General features: G+C 43.9%; 2 protein-coding genes and 1 long non-coding RNA gene across 10 annotated transcripts; 2 read left to right on the forward strand and 1 right to left on the reverse strand.

Annotated features, from left to right (window-relative positions):
• Nucleotides 1-1433: 1433 nt before the first annotated feature.
• On the reverse strand, nt 1434-10668 carry LOC128265954 (cytoplasmic polyadenylation element-binding protein-like). Its single transcript, XM_053002224.1, has 2 exons — nt 10108-10668; nt 1434-2602 (listed from the first exon to the last, which is right to left on the reverse strand). The coding sequence occupies exons 1-2, from the start codon at nt 10424-10426 to the stop codon at nt 1434-1436; spliced, it is 1488 nt and encodes a 495-aa protein (XP_052858184.1). The 5' UTR covers nt 10427-10668.
• A 4974-nt stretch (nt 10669-15642) lies between these two features.
• Nucleotides 15643-16742, forward strand: LOC128265955 (uncharacterized). 4 transcript variants are annotated; one of them, XR_008268960.1, is made up of 2 exons: nt 15643-16346; nt 16405-16742. XR_008268960.1 is itself a non-coding variant. In XM_053002225.1 (2 exons), exons 1-2 carry the CDS (start codon nt 16098-16100, stop codon nt 16497-16499), a joined length of 333 nt encoding a protein of 110 aa, XP_052858185.1. In that variant the 5' UTR covers nt 15701-16097; the 3' UTR covers nt 16500-16742. The 4 variants fall into 4 exon arrangements, 2 of the variants coding, with proteins under 2 accessions (XP_052858185.1, XP_052858186.1); XR_008268961.1 differs by having other exon boundaries at nt 15643-16339; XM_053002225.1 differs by having other exon boundaries at nt 15701-16317; nt 16387-16742.
• A 221-nt stretch (nt 16743-16963) lies between these two features.
• On the forward strand, nt 16964-18556 carry LOC128265959 (uncharacterized). 5 transcript variants are annotated; one of them, XR_008268973.1, is made up of 3 exons: nt 16964-17701; nt 17771-18084; nt 18171-18556. It is a non-coding gene; the product is annotated as an uncharacterized LOC128265959 (long non-coding RNA). The 5 variants fall into 5 exon arrangements; XR_008268970.1 differs by having other exon boundaries at nt 16965-17723; nt 17789-18084; XR_008268971.1 differs by having other exon boundaries at nt 16965-17701; nt 17789-18084.
• The last annotated feature ends 1841 nt before the right edge of the window (nt 18557-20397 follow it).

Genomic DNA, 20397 nt, shown 5'->3' on the forward strand with positions numbered 1-20397 from the left:
CTGAGTTGGGCTCGGTGAAGAGAGGTAGTCGTCACTGCTCAGGCGGCCAGCAGCAGCATTTGAGAGCATTTTGCTTGTTTTATTAGCACACTTGCACTAAAGTTTGGTTAAGCTGCAGTAGTATGTGTGGCTTGGGAACAGTTCGCCTTGCGTGTGTTAGTATGTGATGAGTTTTATTTTTGGTAATACGTTGTTCCTATTTATTAGCACGCGTGCACCAAAGTTTGGTTAATCTGCACTAGTGTGTGTGGCTTTGAAACAGTTTGTGTGTGTCAGCGTGTGGTGAGTTTCATTTTGGCGCGGAAAAAACACAAATTGGCGCGAAGAAAATTTTTTCTGCGTGGGTGCGTTACAAAGTTTTTCACAGCACAAATGCATGTATCAATGTAGACAGTTCACATACACAGGACATAACAATTGCACTAATACATGCGCGTCAAAGTTCACATAAAACATTTTTAACAAGTTAAAATTGGTCAGTAAATTACACGTGCACGTACGAAAAACTTTAATATTTTCGGTTTCGTTCGGTTTGATTTTGCAATATTTCTGTTTTTTTTTTCTGTTTTTTTTTTTTTTTTTTCTGTTTGGTGCCTTTTTCTGTTTGGTGCCGGTGAAACGGTCTTCTGTTTGGTGCCGGTGAAACGGTCACAAGTAAGACCACTCAGCCTATATGAATAGGTGTGTGGCTTAGTATTTATTTCAGCTCGTTTAAACGTTAGCTATATATAAATAGTATTTAGAGGCGTTAGCAGAGGCCTTTACAATAGTAGGCTTTAAGAGATTTGTTTAACAGTGGTAACATAAAAATATCTTAAAAATAAATACTGTGTATGTTAACAGGTTTTAAAAATACGTGAACTGTGACAAAACGCGACAATTTATCGGTATCGAAATATTCTTATGGGAATAGTAGGCTTTAAGAGATTTGTTTAACAGTGATAACATAAAAATATCTTAAAATTAAATACTGTGTATGTTAACAGGTTTTTAAAAATACGTGGAACTGTGACTAAACGCGACAATTTATCGCTATCGTAATATTCTTATAGGAACTGATTACTGTAAGGTGTGACCAAAATGCCTGAGTATCGCTGTTAAAAGTCACTGCCGCAAATATCGATAGTGGCCTTAGTGACCCGATATCGCAGCCGTGACAATCGAAACAATACAGCATCTCTGGTTTGTTTACATTTTTGGAGTTAAAAAATTTTCACATTTACTAATAAAAATTTTGCTTTTTCAGGTTATACGCGGCTTTCTGCCGACAGGATCTGGAGTTGCCGCATCCACAGGAAGCCGTCCAGTGTCGTTGGAGGAGTACCAGCCAGCGGAGTCGGCAGAGTTAAGTAGCAGCCAGTTTCCAATCCACAGGGGAGAAAGTATCGTCAGAGTTTTTGCACGCTGTAACTTACAAGTCTTTTCCTCTCGTACTAGGGGTGTGTGTTGCAGCACGTGTCAGCCTCATTCAAAGCCTCTGGAGAGTCCGGATTAATGTGGTTGGCAATTTCAGATGCAGCCAGCTGTAGATGAGCGACGCCAACTTCAGGAGAGTCCACCGTCGGTTGTTGGCCAATTTGAAACCGAGTTTGCTGTGGATACTGGATGCACGCTGACCCCAAGGGAGCAGTGGCAGAAGGAGCTGGTCTAGCTGGATATGATAAGGACTCGTGGGAGCAGGAGGCGCTAATCCAGGATGTAGTGGAGGCCAGTGTTTTAGCGACTTCAAAGCAGCCCGAACCAGTGGCCGCGGTGGATCCAGTAAAATCAGCTCGGGGCAAACCAGTTGTAGAGCATTCAGCAGTACTGCCCAGTGAGTCCAGAGGTGCAGAAACTTGAGTGTCGTTGTAAACAGTGCGTTTTTGTACGTGTGGTCGCATGTTGTTAATTAAAGTCTTTTTTCCCTCGCCAGGTGGAAGCATCTCGTGTACATGCAGATTTGACCGCTTGTCTGCGTTGGAGTTAGAGGCTTCAAGAACGCTTGGAGCAGCAGCTTGGTGATGGATAGTGGACGAAGGTGGAACAATTTGGAGATACTCTTCTCTCACACCAGGAGTGAGTAACACAGCCACATCAGTTGCTGCCGACGATTTCAAGGGATCCGGATTAGCGCCGTCAATGATTTGGTCGAGGGGCAATCTTGGAGCAGCATCACTGTTGGTGTGCGGACATCTAGGAGTGACCTTTGTTGAAATCTGTAAATTTGAGTGAGAAAAATTAGGGGTGACGGCCATGGTTTTTTGGACCGCCACAGATAAATCTGTATCATATGAATCTAATAATTCTTCTTCCAGGTACAGTTTCAGCCTGTTCAGACCAGCTTGAAGCTGCTGCTCTGGAGTTGGCGTGCGGACCTCAGATGGTAGTAGCGGGCTCATAATAAGCCTCTGGATATACTCTGGCTGAAACCTGATGATATGGGCCATGTCTACACGGCTAATCGTGCCACTCCTGACTGACCGTGACATGTTGTTGACCCAGTCCATCGACGGCCTTTCCTGGGGTACGCCGGTCGCTAACGCTAGTTCCTGTTTTTGCCTAGCCTGGCTTTCACGATGTTCTATACGCAGCTGTGCTTGCTGCAGATTACGCTGTTCCTGTTCTTGTTGTTTAAGGCGAATTAGAGTTGGAATTTGCTGCTGGAGTGTTACCGGCTGCTGTAGAAGTAAACGCCGCAAAGGCTCAAAATGTTTTTCGAGTTGTTTCGTGTAAATTGGCAAGTCTTGGTTATCCGGATTAAATAGATTCAAGAGAAGATTTCTCACTTCTGTGTTCGGGTGTGCAAGGAGTGAGTTGGCGAGCCTGCCACTGGCTTCGTCAAATACTTCTTGCACAGACTTCACGTTGTAAAAGCTTTGTATGTCCTTATTCCTTATATAACGGCCAGCTTGCACAGTCCAGCGTAACATTTTGTTGTGTGAAACCTCTATTTTACCAAATTGTGTTTTTGAAACCAGTGGACCCCAGACAGGGAGTGCGTACTGCCAGGTTGGCGCGATTAATTGTTTATATAGTAGTGCTTTACTTGAAGCTGGGAGTTTGCTCTGCTTACCCAAGATCCAGCTCAAACCATAAACAGCATTTCGCACCCTGTTTGATAACTGGGTGGTATGGTGATTTAATTTTAGCCTCCTGTCTAGTAAAAGCCCTAAATAGCGGTGCTTAAATTGGTTTTTTATTTTAGTACCACTTATAGTTGGGGCTGTTGGTCCACGTAAAACCGAAACAGCACGATTTGCAAACATAATATGGACTGTTTTACTCTCGTTTAGGGTAATACCCCAAAGTGACGCCCAGCTAGTGATTTCAGAGAGATACTTGGTGTTTGTGTCAATTGCTATATGCGCCGCCTTGTCCGTACACATAATGACAGCGTCGTCTGCGTAAGTTGAAAGTAACATGGATTTATGGTCAGCTTGCTCAGTAAAAAGTGTCCGTCCGACAGAAGTAGGAAGCGGCATGTCAGCAGTGTAAATCGTGTAAAGAATAGGCCCTAGAACACTGCCTTGAGGAACGCCCGCAGACATATTACCAATTCTGGACTGGTGTCCGTTATAGCCATTTACAACAAAAGTGCGATTTGTTAGATAACTTTCCAGAGTTCTAAGGAGGTAGTACGGAAGTAGTTTAGCAAGTTTTAAAAGCAGACCGTGATGCCATACGCGATCAAATGCTTCGCTAACATCGATGAAAACAGCAGAGCAGTATTGCTTTTTTTTAAACGCATTTTGTATAAATTGCGTAACCCTAAACAGCTGCTGTTCCGTATTGTGCTCTTTTCTGAACCCAAATTGGTGGGAGGGGACTGCTTCCTCAAAGTCCTTACTCTCAAACATTCTTCTCATAAGGAGCGCCTCAAATATTTTAGAGAAGCCGGCCAAAAGGCTGATTGGTCTGTAGGAGTTAACGTCGTGATGACTTTTACTGGGCTTTTTAATCATAGAGATATACGCACATTTCCATTTTGATGGAAAGTGACCAAATCTTAATATACAATTGAAAATATACGTAATAAACATTACAGCTTTGTGAGGAAGTTTTTTAATTAGGCTATTTTCGATTCGGTCACCCCCAGGTGCCTTTTTGTTCTGTAATAATTTGATCTCCTTGTAAGTTTCTGATGGCGCAATCGGCCTGAACCGCAATTCCGCAACAGGATGGTCTCCCCCATACTCCTCCATGTGAAGCCATGTAGCCCTAGAAATTTGTCCTTTTTGTTTGATAATCTCCTTTGCTTCAGAAAGTATACTATCCCTGTACTCTGTAGATGTTGATAATTTAGGTTTAAATCTTTCTTCAAGATGTTTAACAAATGCTTCAGTCTTTTCCTCATTTGACTTTGTCCATACAAAGTTTTCCCCAACGTTGCCATTACCACCACCATTAGATTCTTGTATTTTAAGAGGCCAGTTAGGCTCCGGTTTTCTTTTGAACCGGTTTACTATCCTCCATAGCTTTTGCGTCCTATAACGATCATTAGGATCGATATTATTAAAGATCTTGTTATTTATTTTGATTTTCTCTTCCTGCACAGATTTTGAAAATGTACGACTTGCTTGTTGGTAAATTCTTCGATTTTCTGGCGTAGGCCTAACCATGAAGTTTTGCTTGCTAATATTTTTCTGGTCTAGCTGCAGTTGAAGTCGCTGGCTAAGGATAATTTGTCCTGGTCGAAGGTTTGGGCGCGAGTTATTTTGGGACGCTGCCGCAGCCGCGCAGTAGATTTTATTATATAGAGAATCAATAACAAGTTCGATATCGTTTCCTGATGAAATTTCTGTATTTAAGTGAATGGAATCAGATAGGATGCGCTGAAATTTTTTAACATTCGCCCTAGGTGGCAGGAGTCGACGATTTTGGGTACCATTTACAAAATGCCCTTCTACAGCCAGCTCAATAAAGATAGGGAGATGGTCAGATTGTAGATCTACTACTGAGTGAGTGCGAAACCTATCACTAGGTATACCTAGATAGACCGCAAAATCGATTGCAGATGGCATTTTCCTGCTGTCGAAAGGGTAGTGAGTGGCACCCCCAGTTGCCAGTATGTTTATCTGATTATGTGAATGAATTGAACGCAAGAGGTTCCTGCCTCTTGCACAGGATCGAACGCCTCCCCACCAGGGGTTTTTAGCATTCCAATCCCCGCATATGATGATTTTTGAGCTATTCGATAATTTCTTCATGTGAGCGAAGAACATGTTGAAGTGAACTTCTGACCATTTGTGCTGGGGTGGCAAGTAGACTGGAGCAACGACTATCTGTTCCCTATTAGCGGTTGTGATGAGTAACGGGCAACTTTGAATACAGTCTTCCATTATGGGTTGTAGAGCAATATGTCTGAAGTTAGATTTTATAAAAACGGCCGTACCACCACTCCTTTTAGTGGGGTGGGTGGCACTGTATAAGACATATCCATTAAGGTGGACCTCATTATTGGTGGTGGTAAGAGGGTCAAAGTTGCAAGGTAGGCGAATCTCAGTAATAATCATAATATCTATTTTATTTTGCTGAATAAAAATTTTTACGTCAGGGAATTTATTACCAAGGCCGCAGGCATTCCAATACGCAATTTTAAGTGATTTGAGTACTGAAACACCTGCATTGGCATTTGTTTGAGTTGGAGGACCTGAGTAATTACTGGGATTTAGTATCACATTTCTGGCGTTAGGCATGGCAAATTTCATTAACATTTATTTGCCCGTTGGATGAGGCAATAAGGAGATTTACTAATTTGAAGAGGGCATCTACCTTCTTCCCCATTTCACTCACGGCTATCATGTTTTGCTGGACCAGCTGGAGCATTTCCTCAGTAGTAAGTGGGGGGGAGCCAGGGCTGGAACAGGTTTCCTTCAGCGATTTGGGTTTTTGAAGCGGCTGCTGCCCGCGCTGCTGGTTGCCGCTCGTTGTAGGGGGAGACCTCGCACTGTTTTTCCTGCCGGGAGAAAAATTATTAGGACGGGTTGAAAAAGGATTTTTCCTAAGGCTGCCCTGTTCCGCCTGTAGGCGGGCTTGAAAAACTTTTAAATGATTTTCCGCGGGGTTTTTCGCGGGGACCGTCCTTTGGAGATTTTTCTTGAGTACCTGACTGTAGGTAGCTTTGGAGGGGGTGCAGTGGAGGGGGTTACGAACTCGCGGGGACTCTATAGGGTATGTCCTGGTGCCACCTGAGTTTACCCTGAGAGTTTCCCGTCGGCTGTGCTCCATATTGTTATTTTGAGGTACCGTATCCACGGCGACATGCGCACGGTGAGCCAAGAGTCGGGCCTGCGCTTTTTTGTATTCCACGCAGCCTTTGTAACTGGCAACATGGCCCAGTCCACAGTTGGCACACTTGGGATTTGGTACCCTTACTTCTGAGCAATCTGTAGTAGCATGCGAACCCGCACATTTCATACAAACAAAGTCCCTTCGGCAGTTTGCCTTTGTATGTTCGTACTTCTGGCAGCGGTGGCACATAGCGGGTTCAAGTCTCCTCAGCTGTCGCTCAACTTTCACAACTTGGTTTCCCAATCTAGTGATGCTGAGAACCTTGTCATTTCCATGGTCAGTAGCAGGTGCTAGCTCAACCTCAAATAGGTCCAATGGTTTTCGGCTACGTCGATTTTTAATGTTGCTGATATACCGGACAGAGAAGCCCATACTAGTTAGCTGGCGGCGAATCTGGTCACAGGGAGTGGAGTGGTGGATTTGCCTAATTACCACCCTGTATCCACGCTCCGAGCGTCGCTGGAAGGTGTGCGTCTGGCATTTCTCCGCCTCCAATTTTGCCAAAACCTGTTGATAGGAAAGTAAATCCTTACACAAAAGTTTGATTCGGTTTCCTTTTAAGCAAGTTAAAGAATATTTATTCCGAAGTCCCTCGATGGTATTAAGAGACTCTACTAGTGGCTGGATGGAAGAAATATTGTGTAAAAATATAGCAGGGATTTTTTCCTCAGGTATTTGGACAGGGGCATCTCCATGATCCGTAAGAGGTTGCTGGTTCTTGCCTTGGATTGTCTGGCAGGGGGCCAGGCTGTCTTCCTGTGCGCTGGCCATGGTAATAGGCGTTTCCGTTACACTCTGGGCATCAATCTGTCTGCAGGGCATATCCTCAGCTACTTCAAAGATGTCCATAACTTCCCTCATCGCCTTAGACGGGGTGCTGGAGACCGGAACAGCGCGGGATTGCTTAGTAAATGGCTCAACAGACGGATTAGCAGACTCCATTAGTTCAGCCGCCGAAATGGACCTGGTACGCTTTTTGCTGGCAAGCGAGAGAGTGGGCTGCTTCCGTTTGCTGCACTTTGGTCCAGGCTTGGACGCAGGAGCAACTCCGTTAAGATTAGTTTTATGGCTATGGGTAGATAAAGTATGATTATTTGGTTCATAGTTGTTACAATTAATAGCATCCACAGTGAGCTGTTCATCGGGTTTATTGTTTCCACAGATGAAAGTCATGGATTTGTTACATACGTCAGCTACTTTATCTTTATTTTTCTCCAAAGTTGGTAAGTGAACGTCAGCAATCACAGTAATTTTGTTATTGCTGGCTTTACCCTGAGTTGGGCTCGGTGAAGAGAGGTAGTCGTCACTGCTCAGGCGGCCAGCAGCAGCATTTGAGAGCATTTTGCTTGTTTTATTAGCACACTTGCACTAAAGTTTGGTTAAGCTGCAGTAGTATGTGTGGCTTGGGAACAGTTCGCCTTGCGTGTGTTAGTATGTGGTGAGTTTTATTTTTGGTAATACGTTGTTCCTATTTATTAGCACGCGTGCACCAAAGTTTGGTTAATCTGCACTAGTGTGTGTGGCTTTGAAACAGTTTGTGTGTGTCAGCGTGTGGTGAGTTTCATTTTGGCGCGGAAAAAACACAAATTGGCGCGAAGAAAATTTTTTCTGCGTGGGTGCGTTACAAAGTTTTTCACAGCACAAATGCATGTATCAATGTAGACAGTTCACATACACAGGACATAACAATTGCACTAATACATGCGCGTCAAAGTTCACATAAAACATTTTTAACAAGTTAAAATTGGTCAGTAAATTACACGTGCACGTACGAAAAACTTTAATATTTTCGGTTTCGTTCGGTTTGATTTTGCAATATTTCTGTTTTTTTTTTCTGTTTTTTTTTTTTTTTTTTTTCTGTTTGGTGCCTTTTTCTGTTTGGTGCCGGTGAAACGGTCACAAGTAAGACCACTCAGCCTATATGAATAGGTGTGTGGCTTAGTATTTATTTCAGCTCGTTTAAACGTTAGCTATATATAAATAGTATTTAGAGGCGTTAGCAGAGGCCTTTACAATAGTAGGCTTTAAGAGATTTGTTTAACAGTGGTAACATAAAAATATCTTAAAAATAAATACTGTGTATGTTAACAGGTTTTAAAAATACGTGAACTGTGACAAAACGCGACAATTTATCGGTATCGAAATATTCTTATGGGAATAGTAGGCTTTAAGAGATTTGTTTAACAGTGATAACATAAAAATATCTTAAAATTAAATACTGTGTATGTTAACAGGTTTTTAAAAATACGTGGAACTGTGACTAAACGCGACAATTTATCGCTATCGTAATATTCTTATAGGAACTGATTACTGTAAGGTGTGACCAAAATGCCTGAGTATCGCTGTTAAAAGTCACTGCCGCAAATATCGATAGTGGCCTTAGTGACCCGATATCGCAGCCGTGACAATCGAAACAATACAGCATCTCTGGTTTGTTTACATTTTTGGAGTTAAAAAATTTTCACATTTACTAATAAAAATTTTGCTTTTTCAGGTTATACGCGGCTTTCTGCCGACAGGATCTGGAGTTGCCGCATCCACAGGAAGCCGTCCAGTGTCGTTGGAGGAGTACCAGCCAGCGGAGTCGGCAGAGTTAAGTAGCAGCCAGTTTCCAATCCACAGGGGAGAAAGTATCGTCAGAGTTTTTGCACGCTGTAACTTACAAGTCTTTTCCTCTCGTACTAGGGGTGTGTGTTGCAGCACGTGTCAGCCTCATTCAAAGCCTCTGGAGAGTCCGGATTAATGTGGTTGGCAATTTCAGATGCAGCCAGCTGTAGATGAGCGACGCCAACTTCAGGAGAGTCCACCGTCGGTTGTTGGCCAATTTGAAACCGAGTTTGCTGTGGATACTGGATGCACGCTGACCCCAAGGGAGCAGTGGCAGAAGGAGCTGGTCTAGCTGGATATGATAAGGACTCGTGGGAGCAGGAGGCGCTAATCCAGGATGTAGTGGAGGCCAGTGTTTTAGCGACTTCAAAGCAGCCCGAACCAGTGGCCGCGGTGGATCCAGTAAAATCAGCTCGGGGCAAACCAGTTGTAGAGCATTCAGCAGTACTGCCCAGTGAGTCCAGAGGTGCAGAAACTTGAGTGTCGTTGTAAACAGTGCGTTTTTGTACGTGTGGTCGCATGTTGTTAATTAAAGTCTTTTTTCCCTCGCCAGGTGGAAGCATCTCGTGTACATGCAGATTTGACCGCTTGTCTGCGTTGGAGTTAGAGGCTTCAAGAACGCTTGGAGCAGCAGCTTGGTGATGGATAGTGGACGAAGGTGGAACAATTTGGAGATACTCTTCTCTCACACCAGGAGTGAGTAACACAGCCACATCAGTTGCTGCCGACGATTTCAAGGGATCCGGATTAGCGCCGTCAATGATTTGGTCGAGGGGCAATCTTGGAGCAGCATCACTGTTGGTGTGCGGACATCTAGGAGTGACCTTTGTTGAAATCTGTAAATTTGAGTGAGAAAAATTAGGGGTGACGGCCATGGTTTTTTGGACCGCCACAGATAAATCTGTATCATATGAATCTAATAATTCTTCTTCCAGGTACAGTTTCAGCCTGTTCAGACCAGCTTGAAGCTGCTGCTCTGGAGTTGGCGTGCGGACCTCAGATGGTAGTAGCGGGCTCATAATAAGCCTCTGGATATACTCTGGCTGAAACCTGATGATATGGGCCATGTCTACACGGCTAATCGTGCCACTCCTGACTGACCGTGACATGTTGTTGACCCAGTCCATCGACGGCCTTTCCTGGGGTACGCCGGTCGCTAACGCTAGTTCCTGTTTTGCCTAGCCTGGCTTTCACGATGTTCTATACGCAGCTGTGCTTGCTGCAGATTACGCTGTTCCTGTTCTTGTTGTTTAAGGCGAATTAGAGTTGGAATTTGCTGCTGGAGTGTTACCGGCTGCTGTAGAAGTAAACGCCGCAAAGGCTCAAAATGTTTTTCGAGTTGTTTCGTGTAAATTGGCAAGTCTTGGTTATCCGGATTAAATAGATTCAAGAGAAGATTTCTCACTTCTGTGTTCGGGTGTGCAAGGAGTGAGTTGGCGAGCCTGCCACTGGCTTCGTCAAATACTTCTTGCACAGACTTCACGTTGTAAAAGCTTTGTATGTCCTTATTCCTTATATAACGGCCAGCTTGCACAGTCCAGCGTAACATTTTGTTGTGTGAAACCTCTATTTTACCAAATTGTGTTTTTGAAACCAGTGGACCCCAGACAGGGAGTGCGTACTGCCAGGTTGGCGCGATTAATTGTTTATATAGTAGTGCTTTACTTGAAGCTGGGAGTTTGCTCTGCTTACCCAAGATCCAGCTCAAACCATAAACAGCATTTCGCACCCTGTTTGATAACTGGGTGGTATGGTGATTTAATTTTAGCCTCCTGTCTAGTAAAAGCCCTAAATAGCGGTGCTTAAATTGGTTTTTTATTTTAGTACCACTTATAGTTGGGGCTGTTGGTCCACGTAAAACCGAAACAGCACGATTTGCAAACATAATATGGACTGTTTTACTCTCGTTTAGGGTAATACCCCAAAGTGACGCCCAGCTAGTGATTTCAGAGAGATACTTGGTGTTTGTGTCAATTGCTATATGCGCCGCCTTGTCCGTACACATAATGACAGCGTCGTCTGCGTAAGTTGAAAGTAACATGGATTTATGGTCAGCTTGCTCAGTAAAAAGTGTCCGTCCGACAGAAGTAGGAAGCGGCATGTCAGCAGTGTAAATCGTGTAAAGAATAGGCCCTAGAACACTGCCTTGAGGAACGCCCGCAGACATATTACCAATTCTGGACTGGTGTCCGTTATAGCCATTTACAACAAAAGTGCGATTTGTTAGATAACTTTCCAGAGTTCTAAGGAGGTAGTACGGAAGTAGTTTAGCAAGTTTTAAAAGCAGACCGTGATGCCATACGCGATCAAATGCTTCGCTAACATCGATGAAAACAGCAGAGCAGTATTGCTTTTTTTTAAACGCATTTTGTATAAATTGCGTAACCCTAAACAGCTGCTGTTCCGTATTATGCTCTTTTCTGAACCCAAATTGGTGGGAGGGGACTGCTTCCTCAAAGTCCTTACTCTCAAACATTCTTCTCATAAGGAGCGCCTCAAATATTTTAGAGAAGCCGGCCAAAAGGCTGATTGGTCTGTAGGAGTTAACGTCGTGATGACTTTTACTGGGCTTTTTAATCATAGAGATATACGCACATTTCCATTTTGATGGAAAGTGACCAAATCTTAATATACAATTGAAAATATACGTAATAAACATTACAGCTTTGTGAGGAAGTTTTTAATTAGGCTATTTTCGATTCGGTCACCCCCAGGTGCCTTTTTGTTCTGTAATAATTTGATCTCCTTGTAAGTTTCTGATGGCGCAATCGGCCTGAACCGCAATTCCGCAACAGGATGGTCTCCCCCATACTCCTCCATGTGAAGCCATGTAGCCCTAGAAATTTGTCCTTTTTGTTTGATAATCTCCTTTGCTTCAGAAAGTATACTATCCCTGTACTCTGTAGATGTTGATAATTTAGGTTTAAATCTTTCCTTCAAGATGATTAACAAATGCTTCAGTCTTTTCCTCATTTGACTTTGTCCATACAAAGTTTTCCCCAACGTTGCCATTACCACCACCATTAGATTCTTGTATTTTAAGAGGCCAGTTAGGCTCCGGTTTTCTTTTGAACCGGTTACTATCCTCCATAGCTTTTGCGTCCTATAACGATCATTAGGATCGATATTATTAAAGATCTTGTTATTTATTTTGATTTTCTCTTCCTGCACAGATTTTGAAAATGTACGACTTGCTTGTTGGTAAATTCTTCGATTTTCTGGCGTAGGCCTACCATGAAGTTTGCTTGCTAATATTTTTCTGGTCTAGCTGCAGTTGAAGTCGCTGGCTAAGGATAATTTGTCCTGGTCGAAGGTTTGGGCGCGAGTTATTTTGGGACGCTGCCGCAGCCGCGCAGTAGATTTTATTATATAGAGAATCAATAACAAGTTCGATATCGTTTCCTGATGAAATTTCTGTATTTAAGTGAATGGAATCAGATAGGATGCGCTGAAATTTTTTAACATTCGCCCTAGGTGGCAGGAGTCGAGACGGATTTTGGGTACCATTTACAAAATGCCCTTCTACAGCCAGCTCAATAAAGATAGGGAGATGGTCAGATTGTAGATCTACTACTGAGTGAGTGCGAAACCTATCACTAGGTATACCTAGATAGACCGCAAAATCGATTGCAGATGGCATTTTCCTGCTGTCGAAAGGGTAGTGAGTGGCACCCCAGTTGCCAGTATGTTTATCTGATTATGTGAATGATTGAACGCAAGAGGTTCCTGCCTCTTGCACAGGATCGAACGCCTCCCCACCAGGGGTTTTTAGCATTCCAATCCCGCATATGATGATTTTTGAGCTATTCGATAATTTCTTCATGTGAGCGAAGAACATGTTGAAGTGAACTTCTGACCATTTGTGCTGGGGTGGCAAGTAGACTGGAGCAACGACTATCTGTTCCCTATTAGCGGTTGTGATGAGTAACGGGCAACTTTGAATACAGTCTTCCATTATGGGTTGTAGAGCAATATGTCTGAGGTTAGATTTTATAAAAACGGCCGTACCACCACTCCTTTTAGTGGGGTGGGTGGCACTGTATAAGACATATCCATTAAGGTGGACCTCATTATTGGTGGTGGTAAGAGGGTCAAAGTTGCAATGTAGGCGAATCTCAGTAATAATCATAATATCTATTTATTTTGCTGAATAAAAATTTTACGTCAGGGAATTATTACCAAGGCCGCAGGCATTCCAATACGCAATTTTAAGTGATTTGAGTACTGAGAACACCTGCATTGGCATTTGTTTGAGTTGGAGGACCTGAGTAATTACTGGGATTTAGTATCACATTTCTGGCGTTAGGCATGGCAAATTTCATTAACATTTATTTGCCCGTTGGATGAGGCAATAAGGAGATTTACTAATTTGAAGAGGGCATCTACCTTCTTCCCCATTTCACTCACGGCTATCATGTTTTGCTGGACCAGCTGGAGCATTTCCTCAGTAGTAAGTGGGGGGAGCCAGGGCTCGGAACAGGTTTCCTTCAGCGATTTGGGTTTTTGAAGCGGGCTGCTGCCCGCGCTGCTGGTTGCCACTCGTTGTAGGGGGAGACCTCGCACTGTTTTTCCTGCCGGGAGAAAAATTATTAGGACGGGTTGAAAAAGGATTTTCCCTAAGGCTGCCCTGTTCCGCCTGTAGGCGGGCTTGAAAAACTTTTAAATGATTTTCCGCAGGGTTTTTCGCGGGGACCGTCCTTTGGAGATTTTTTCTTGAGTATCTGACTGTAGGTAGCTTTGGAGGGGGTGCAGTGGAGGGGTTACGAACTCGCGGAGACTCTACCGGGTATGTCCTGGTGCCACCTGAGTTTAGCCCTGAGAGTTTCCCGCCGCTGTGCTCCATATTATTATTTGAGGTACCGTATCCACGGCGACATGCGCACGGTGAGCCAAGAGTCGGGCCTGCGCTTTTTTGTATTCCACGCAGCCCTTGTAACTGGCGACCATGGCCCAATCCACAGTTGGCACACTGGGATTTGGTTACCCTTTACTTCTGAGCAATCTGTAGTAGCATGCGAACCCGCACATTTCATGCAGACAAGTCCCTGCGGCAGTTTGCCTTTGTATGTTCGTACTTTCTGGCAGCGGTGGCACATAGCGGGTTCAAGTCTCCTCAGCTGTCGCTCAACTTTCACAACTTGGTTTCCCAATCTAGTGATGCTGAGAACCTTGTCATTTCCATGATCAGCAGCAGGTGCTAGCTCAACCTCAAATAGGTCCAATGGTTTCGGCTACGTCGATGTTTAATGTTGCTGATATACCGGACAGAGAAGCCCATACCAGGTTAGCTGGCGGCGAATCTGGTCACAGGGAGTAGAGTGGTGGATTTGCCTAATTACCACCCTGTATCCACGCTCCGAGCGTCGCTGGAAGGTATGCGTCTGGCATTTCTCCGCCTCCAATTTTGCCAAAACCTGTTGATAGGAAAGTAAATCTTTACACAAAAGTTTAATTCGGTTTCCTTTTAAGCAGGTTAAAGAATATTTATTCCGAAGTCCCTCGATGGTATTAAGAGACTCTACTAGTGGCTGGATGGAAGAAATATTGTGTAAAAATATGGCAGGGATTTTTTCCTCAGGTACAGGGGCATCTCCATGATCCGTAAGAGGTGCTGTTCTTGCCTTGGATTGTCTGGCAGGGGGCCAGGCTGTCTTCCTGTGCGCTGGCCATGGTAATAGGCGTTTCCGTTACACTCTGGGCATCAATCTGTCTGCAGGGCATATCCTCAGCTACTTCAAAGATGTCCAAAACTTCCCTCGTCGCCTTAGACGGGGTGCTGGAGACCGGAACAGCACGGGAATTGCTTAATAAATGGCTCAACAGACGGATTAGGCAGACTCCATTAGTTCAGCCGCCGAAATGGACCTGGTACGCTTTTTGCTGGCAAGCGATGAGAGTGGGCTGCTTCCGTTTGCTGCACTTTGGTCCAGGCTTGGACGCAGGAGCAACTCCGTTAAGATTAGTTTTATGACTATGGGTAGATAAAGTATGATTATTTGGTTCATATTTGTTAGCAGTTAATAGCATCCACAGTGAGCTGTTCATCGGGTTTGTTGTTGTTTCCACAGATGAAAGTCAGGATTTGTTACATACGTCAACTACTTTAGTCTTTATTTAGCTCCAAAGTTGGCAATGTGAACGTCCAGCAATCACAGTAATTTTGTTTTTGCTGGCTTTACCCTGAGTTGGGCTCGGTGAGAGAGGTAGTCATCACTGCTCAGGCGGCCAGCAGCAGCATTGAAGGCATTTTTCGTTTGATTTTCGTTTGGTGCCGGTGAAACGGTCACAAGTAAGACCACTCAGCCTATATGAATAGGTGTGTGGCTTAGTATTATTTCAGCTCGTTATATACGTTAGTATATATAAATAGTATTTAGTGGCGTTAGCAGAGGCCTTTACAATAGTAGGCTTTAAGAGTATTTTAACAGTAGTAACATAAAAATATCTTAAAAATAAATACTGAGTATGTTAACAGGTTTTTTTTTTTTAAAATACTTGGAACTGTGACTTAAACGCGACAATTTATCGCTATCGAAATATTCTTATGGAAATAGTAGGCTTTAAGTGCTTTGTTAACAGTGTTAACATAAAAAATAAATGCTGAATGTTTTAACAGGTTTTAAATACATGGAATTGTGACTAAACGCGACAAATTATTACTATCGAGATATTCTTATAGGAACTGTTAACTGTGAGGTGTGACCAAAAATGCCTGAGTATCGATGTCAAGAGTCACTGCCGCGAATATCGATAGTGGCCTTAGTGACCCGATATCGCGGCATGACAATCGAAAAAAGCCAGCATGGCTGGTTTGTTTACATTTTTAGAATTACAAGTTTGCTAATAAAATTTTTCTTTTCAGGTATTTCGCGGCTTTCTGCCAACAGGATTGGAGTTGCCGCATCCACAGGAAGGCGTCCAGTGTCGATGGAGGTGTACCAGCCAGCGGAGTCGGCGAAGTTAAGTAGCAGCAAGTTTCCAATCCACAGGGGAGAAAGTATCGTCAGAGTTTTTGCACGCTGTAACTTACAAGTCTTTTCCTCTCGTACTAGGAGTGTGTGTTGCAGCACGTGTCAGCCTCATTCAAAGCCTCTGGAGAGTCCGGATTAATGTGGTTGGCAATTTCAGATACAGCCAGCTGTAGATTAGCGACGCCAACTTCAGGAGAGTCCACCGTCGGTTGTTGGCCAATTTGAAACCGAGTTTGCTGTGGATACTGGATGCACGCTGACCCCAAGGGAGCAGTGGCAGAAGGAGCTGGTCCAGCTGGATATGATAAGGACTCGTGGGAGCAGGAGGCGCTAATCCAGGATGTAGTGGAGGCCAGTGTTTTAGCGACTTCAAAGCAGCCCAAACCAGTGGCCGCGGTGGATCCAGTAAAATCAGCTCGGGGCAAACCAGTTGTAGAGCATTCAGCTGTACTGCCCAGTGAGTCCAGAGGTGCAGAAACTTGAGTGTCGTTGTAAACAGTGCGTTTTTGTACGTGTGGTCGCATGTTGTTAATTAAAGTCTTTTTTCCCTCGCCAGGTGGAAGCATCTCGTGTACATGCAGATTTGACCGCTTGTCTGCGTTGGAGTTAGAGGCTCAAGAACGCTTGGAGCAGCAGCTTGGTGATGGATAGTGGACGAAGGTGGAACATTTCTGTTTGGTGCCGGTGAAACGGTCACAAGTAAGACCACTCAGCCTATATGAATAGGTGTGTGGCTTAGTATTTATTTCAGCTCGTTATATACGTTAGCTATATATAAATAGTATTTAGTGGCGTTAGCAGAGGCCTTTACAATAGTAGGCTTTAAGAGTATTTTAACAGTAGTAACATAAAAATATCTTAAAAATAATACTGAGTATGTTAACAGGTTTTTTTTTTTTTTAAAATACTTGGAACTGTGACTTAAACGCGACAATTTATCGCTATCGAAATATTCTTATGGAAATAGTAGGCTTTAAGTGCTTTGTTTAACAGTGTTAACATAAAAAATAAATGCTGAATGTTTTAACAGGTTTTAATACATGGAATTGTGACTAAACGCGACAAATTATTACTATCGAGATATTCTTATAGGAACTGTTAACTGTGAGGTGTGACCAAAATGCCTGAGTATCGATGTCAAGAGTCACTGCCGCGAATATCGATAGTGGCCTTAGTGACCCGATATCGCGGCATGACAATCGAAAAAAGCCAGCATGGCTGGTTTGTTTACATTTTTAGAATTTACAAGTTTGCTAATAAAATTTTCTTTTCAGGTATTTCGCGGCTTTCTGCCAACAGGATTTGGAGTTGCCGCATCCACAGGAAGGCGTCCAGTGTCGATGGAGGTGTACCAGCCAGCGGAGTCGGCGAAGTTAAGTAGCAGCAAGTTTCCAATCCACAGGGGAGAAAGTATCGTCAGAGTTTTTGCACGCTGTAACTTACAAGTCTTTTCCTCTCGTACTAGGAGTGTGTGTTGCAGCACGTGTCAGCCTCATTCAAAGCCTCTGGAGAGTCCGGATTAATGTGGTTGGCAATTTCAGATACAGCCAGCTGTAGATTAGCGACGCCAACTTCAGGAGAGTCCACCGTCGGTTGTTGGCCAATTTGAAACCGAGTTTGCTGTGGATACTGGATGCACGCTGACCCCAAGGGAGCAGTGGCAGAAGGAGCTGGTCCAGCTGGATATGATAAGGACTCGTGGGAGCAGGAGGCGCTAATCCAGGATGTAGTGGAGGCCAGTGTTTTAGCGACTTCAAAGCAGCCCAAACCAGTGGCCGCGGTGGATCCAGTAAAATCAGCTCGGGGCAAACCAGTTGTAGAGCATTCAGCTGTACTGCCCAGTGAGTCCAGAGGTGCAGAAACTTGAGTGTCGTTGTAAACAGTGCGTTTTTGTACGTGTGGTCGCATGTTGTTAATTAAAGTCTTTTTTCCCTCGCCAGGTGGAAGCATCTCGTGTACATGCAGATTTGACCGCTTGTCTGCGTTGGAGTTAGAGGCTTCAAGAACGCTTGGAGCAGCAGCTTGGTGATGGATAGTGGACGAAGGTGGAACAATTTGGAGATACTCTTCTCTCACACCAGGAGTGAGTAGCACAGCCACATCAGTTGCTGCCGACGATTCCAAGGGATCCGGATTAGCGCCGTCAATGATTTGGTCGAGGGGCAATCTTGGAGCAGCATCACTGTTGGTGTGTGGACATCTAGGAGTGACCCTTCGTTGAAACCTGTAGATTTGAGTGAGAAAAATTAGGGGTGACGGCCATGGTTTTTTGGACCGCCAAGATAAATCTGTATCATATGAATCTAATAATTCTTCTTCCAGGTACAGTTTCAGCCTGTTCAGGCCAGCTTGAAGCTGCTGCTCTGGAGTTGGCGTGCGGACCTCGGATGGTAGTAGCGGGCTCATAATAAGCCTCTGGATGTACTCTGGCTGAAACCTGATGATATGGGCCATGTCTACACGGCTAATCGTGCCACTCCTGACTGACCGTGACATGTTGTTGACCCAGTCCATCGACGGCCTTTCCTGGGGTACGCCGGTCGCTAACGCTAGTTCCTGTTTTTGCCTAGCCTGGCTTTCACGATGTTCTATACGCAGCTGTGCTTGCTGCAGATTACGCTGTTCCTGTTCTTGTTGTTTAAGGCGAATTAGAGTTGGAATTTGCTGCTGGAGTGTTACCGGCTGCTGTAGAAGTAAACGCCGCAAAGGCTCAAATGTTTTCGAGTTGTTTCGTGTAGATTGGCAAGTCTTGGTTATCCGGATTAAATAGATTCAAGAGAAGATTTCTCACTTCTGTGTTCGGGTGTGCAAGGAGTGAGTTGGCGAGCCTGCCACTGGCTTCGTCAAATACTTCTTGCACAGACTTCACGTTGTAAGAGCTTTGTATGTCCTTATTCCTCATATAACGGCCAGCTTGCACAGTCCAGCGTAACATTTTGGTTGTGTGAAACCTCTATTTTACCAAATTGTGTTTTGAAACCAGTGGACCCCAGACAGGGAGTGCGTACTGCCAGGTTGGCGCGATTAATTGTTTATATAGTAGTGCTTTACTTGAAGCTGGGAGTTTGCTCTGCTTACCCAAGATCCAGCTCAAACCATAAACAGCATTTCGCACCCTGTTTGATAACTGGGTGGTATGGTGATTTAATTTTAGCCTCCTGTCTAGTAAAAGCCCTAAATAGCGATGCTTAAATTGGTTTTTTATTTAGTACCACGTATAGTTGGGGCTGTTGGTCCACGTAAAACCGAACAGCACGATTTGCAAACATAATATGGACTGTTTGCTTTCGTTTAGGGTAATACCCCAAAGTGACGCCCAGCTTGTGATTTCAGAGAGATACTTGGTATTCGTGTCAATTGCTATATAGCTGCCTTGTCCGTACACATAATGACAGCGTCGTCTGCATAAGTTGAAAGTAGCATGGATTTATGGTCAGCTTGCTCAGTAAAAAGTGTCCGTCCGACAGAAGTAGGAAGCGGCATGTCGGCAGTGTAAATCGTGTAGAGAATAGGCCCTAGAACACTGCCTTGAGGAACGCCCGCAGTCATTTTACCAATTCTGGACTGATGTCCGTTATAGCCATTTACAACAAAAGTGCGATTTGTTAGATAACTTTCCAGGGTTTCAGGAGGTAGTACGGTAGCAGTTTAGCCAGTTTTAAAAGCAGACCGTGATGCCATACGCGGTCAAATGCTTCGCTGACATCAATGAAAACGGCAGAGCAGTATTGCTTTTTTTTAAACGCTTTTTGTATAAATTGCGTAACCCTAAACAGCTGCTGTTCCGTATTATGCTTTTCTGAACCCAAATTGGTGGGAGGGGACTGCTTCCTCAAAGTCCTTACTCTCAAACATTCTTCTCATGAGAAGCGCCTCAAATATTTTAGAAAAGCCAGCCAAAAGGCTGATTGGTCTGTAAGAGTTAACGTCATGATGACTTTTACTGGGTTTTTTAATCATAGAGATATACGCACATTTCCATTTTGATGGAAAGTGACCAAATCTTAATATACAATTGAAAATATACGTAATAAACATTACAGCCTTGTGAGGAAGCTTTTTAATTAGGCAGTTTTCGATTCTGTCACCCCCAGGTGCCTTTTTGTTCTGTAATAATTTGATCTCCTTGTAAGTTTCTGATGGCGCAATCGGCCTGAACCGCAATTCCGCAACAGGATGGTCTCCCCCATACTCCTCCCTGTGGAGCCATGTAGCCCTTGAAATTTGCCCTTTTTGTTGATAATCTCCTTTGCTTCAGAAAGTATACTGTCCCTGTACTCTATAGAGGTTGATAATTTGGGTTTAAACCTTTCCTCTAGATGATTAACAAATGCTTCAGTCTTTTCCTCGTTTGACTTTGTCCATACAAAGTTTCCCCAGCGTTGCCATTACCACCACAATTAGTTTCTTGTATTTAAGAGGCCAGTTAGGCTCCGGTTTTCTTTGAACCGGTTACTATCCTCCATAGCTTATGTCCTATAACGATCATTAGGATCGATATTATTAAGATCTTGTTATTTATTTTGATTTTCTCTTCTGCACAGATTTT

Source organism: Drosophila gunungcola, unplaced genomic scaffold (genome assembly GCF_025200985.1).
Source record: "Drosophila gunungcola strain Sukarami unplaced genomic scaffold, Dgunungcola_SK_2 000188F, whole genome shotgun sequence".
NCBI lineage: Eukaryota > Metazoa > Arthropoda > Insecta > Diptera > Drosophilidae > Drosophila > Drosophila gunungcola.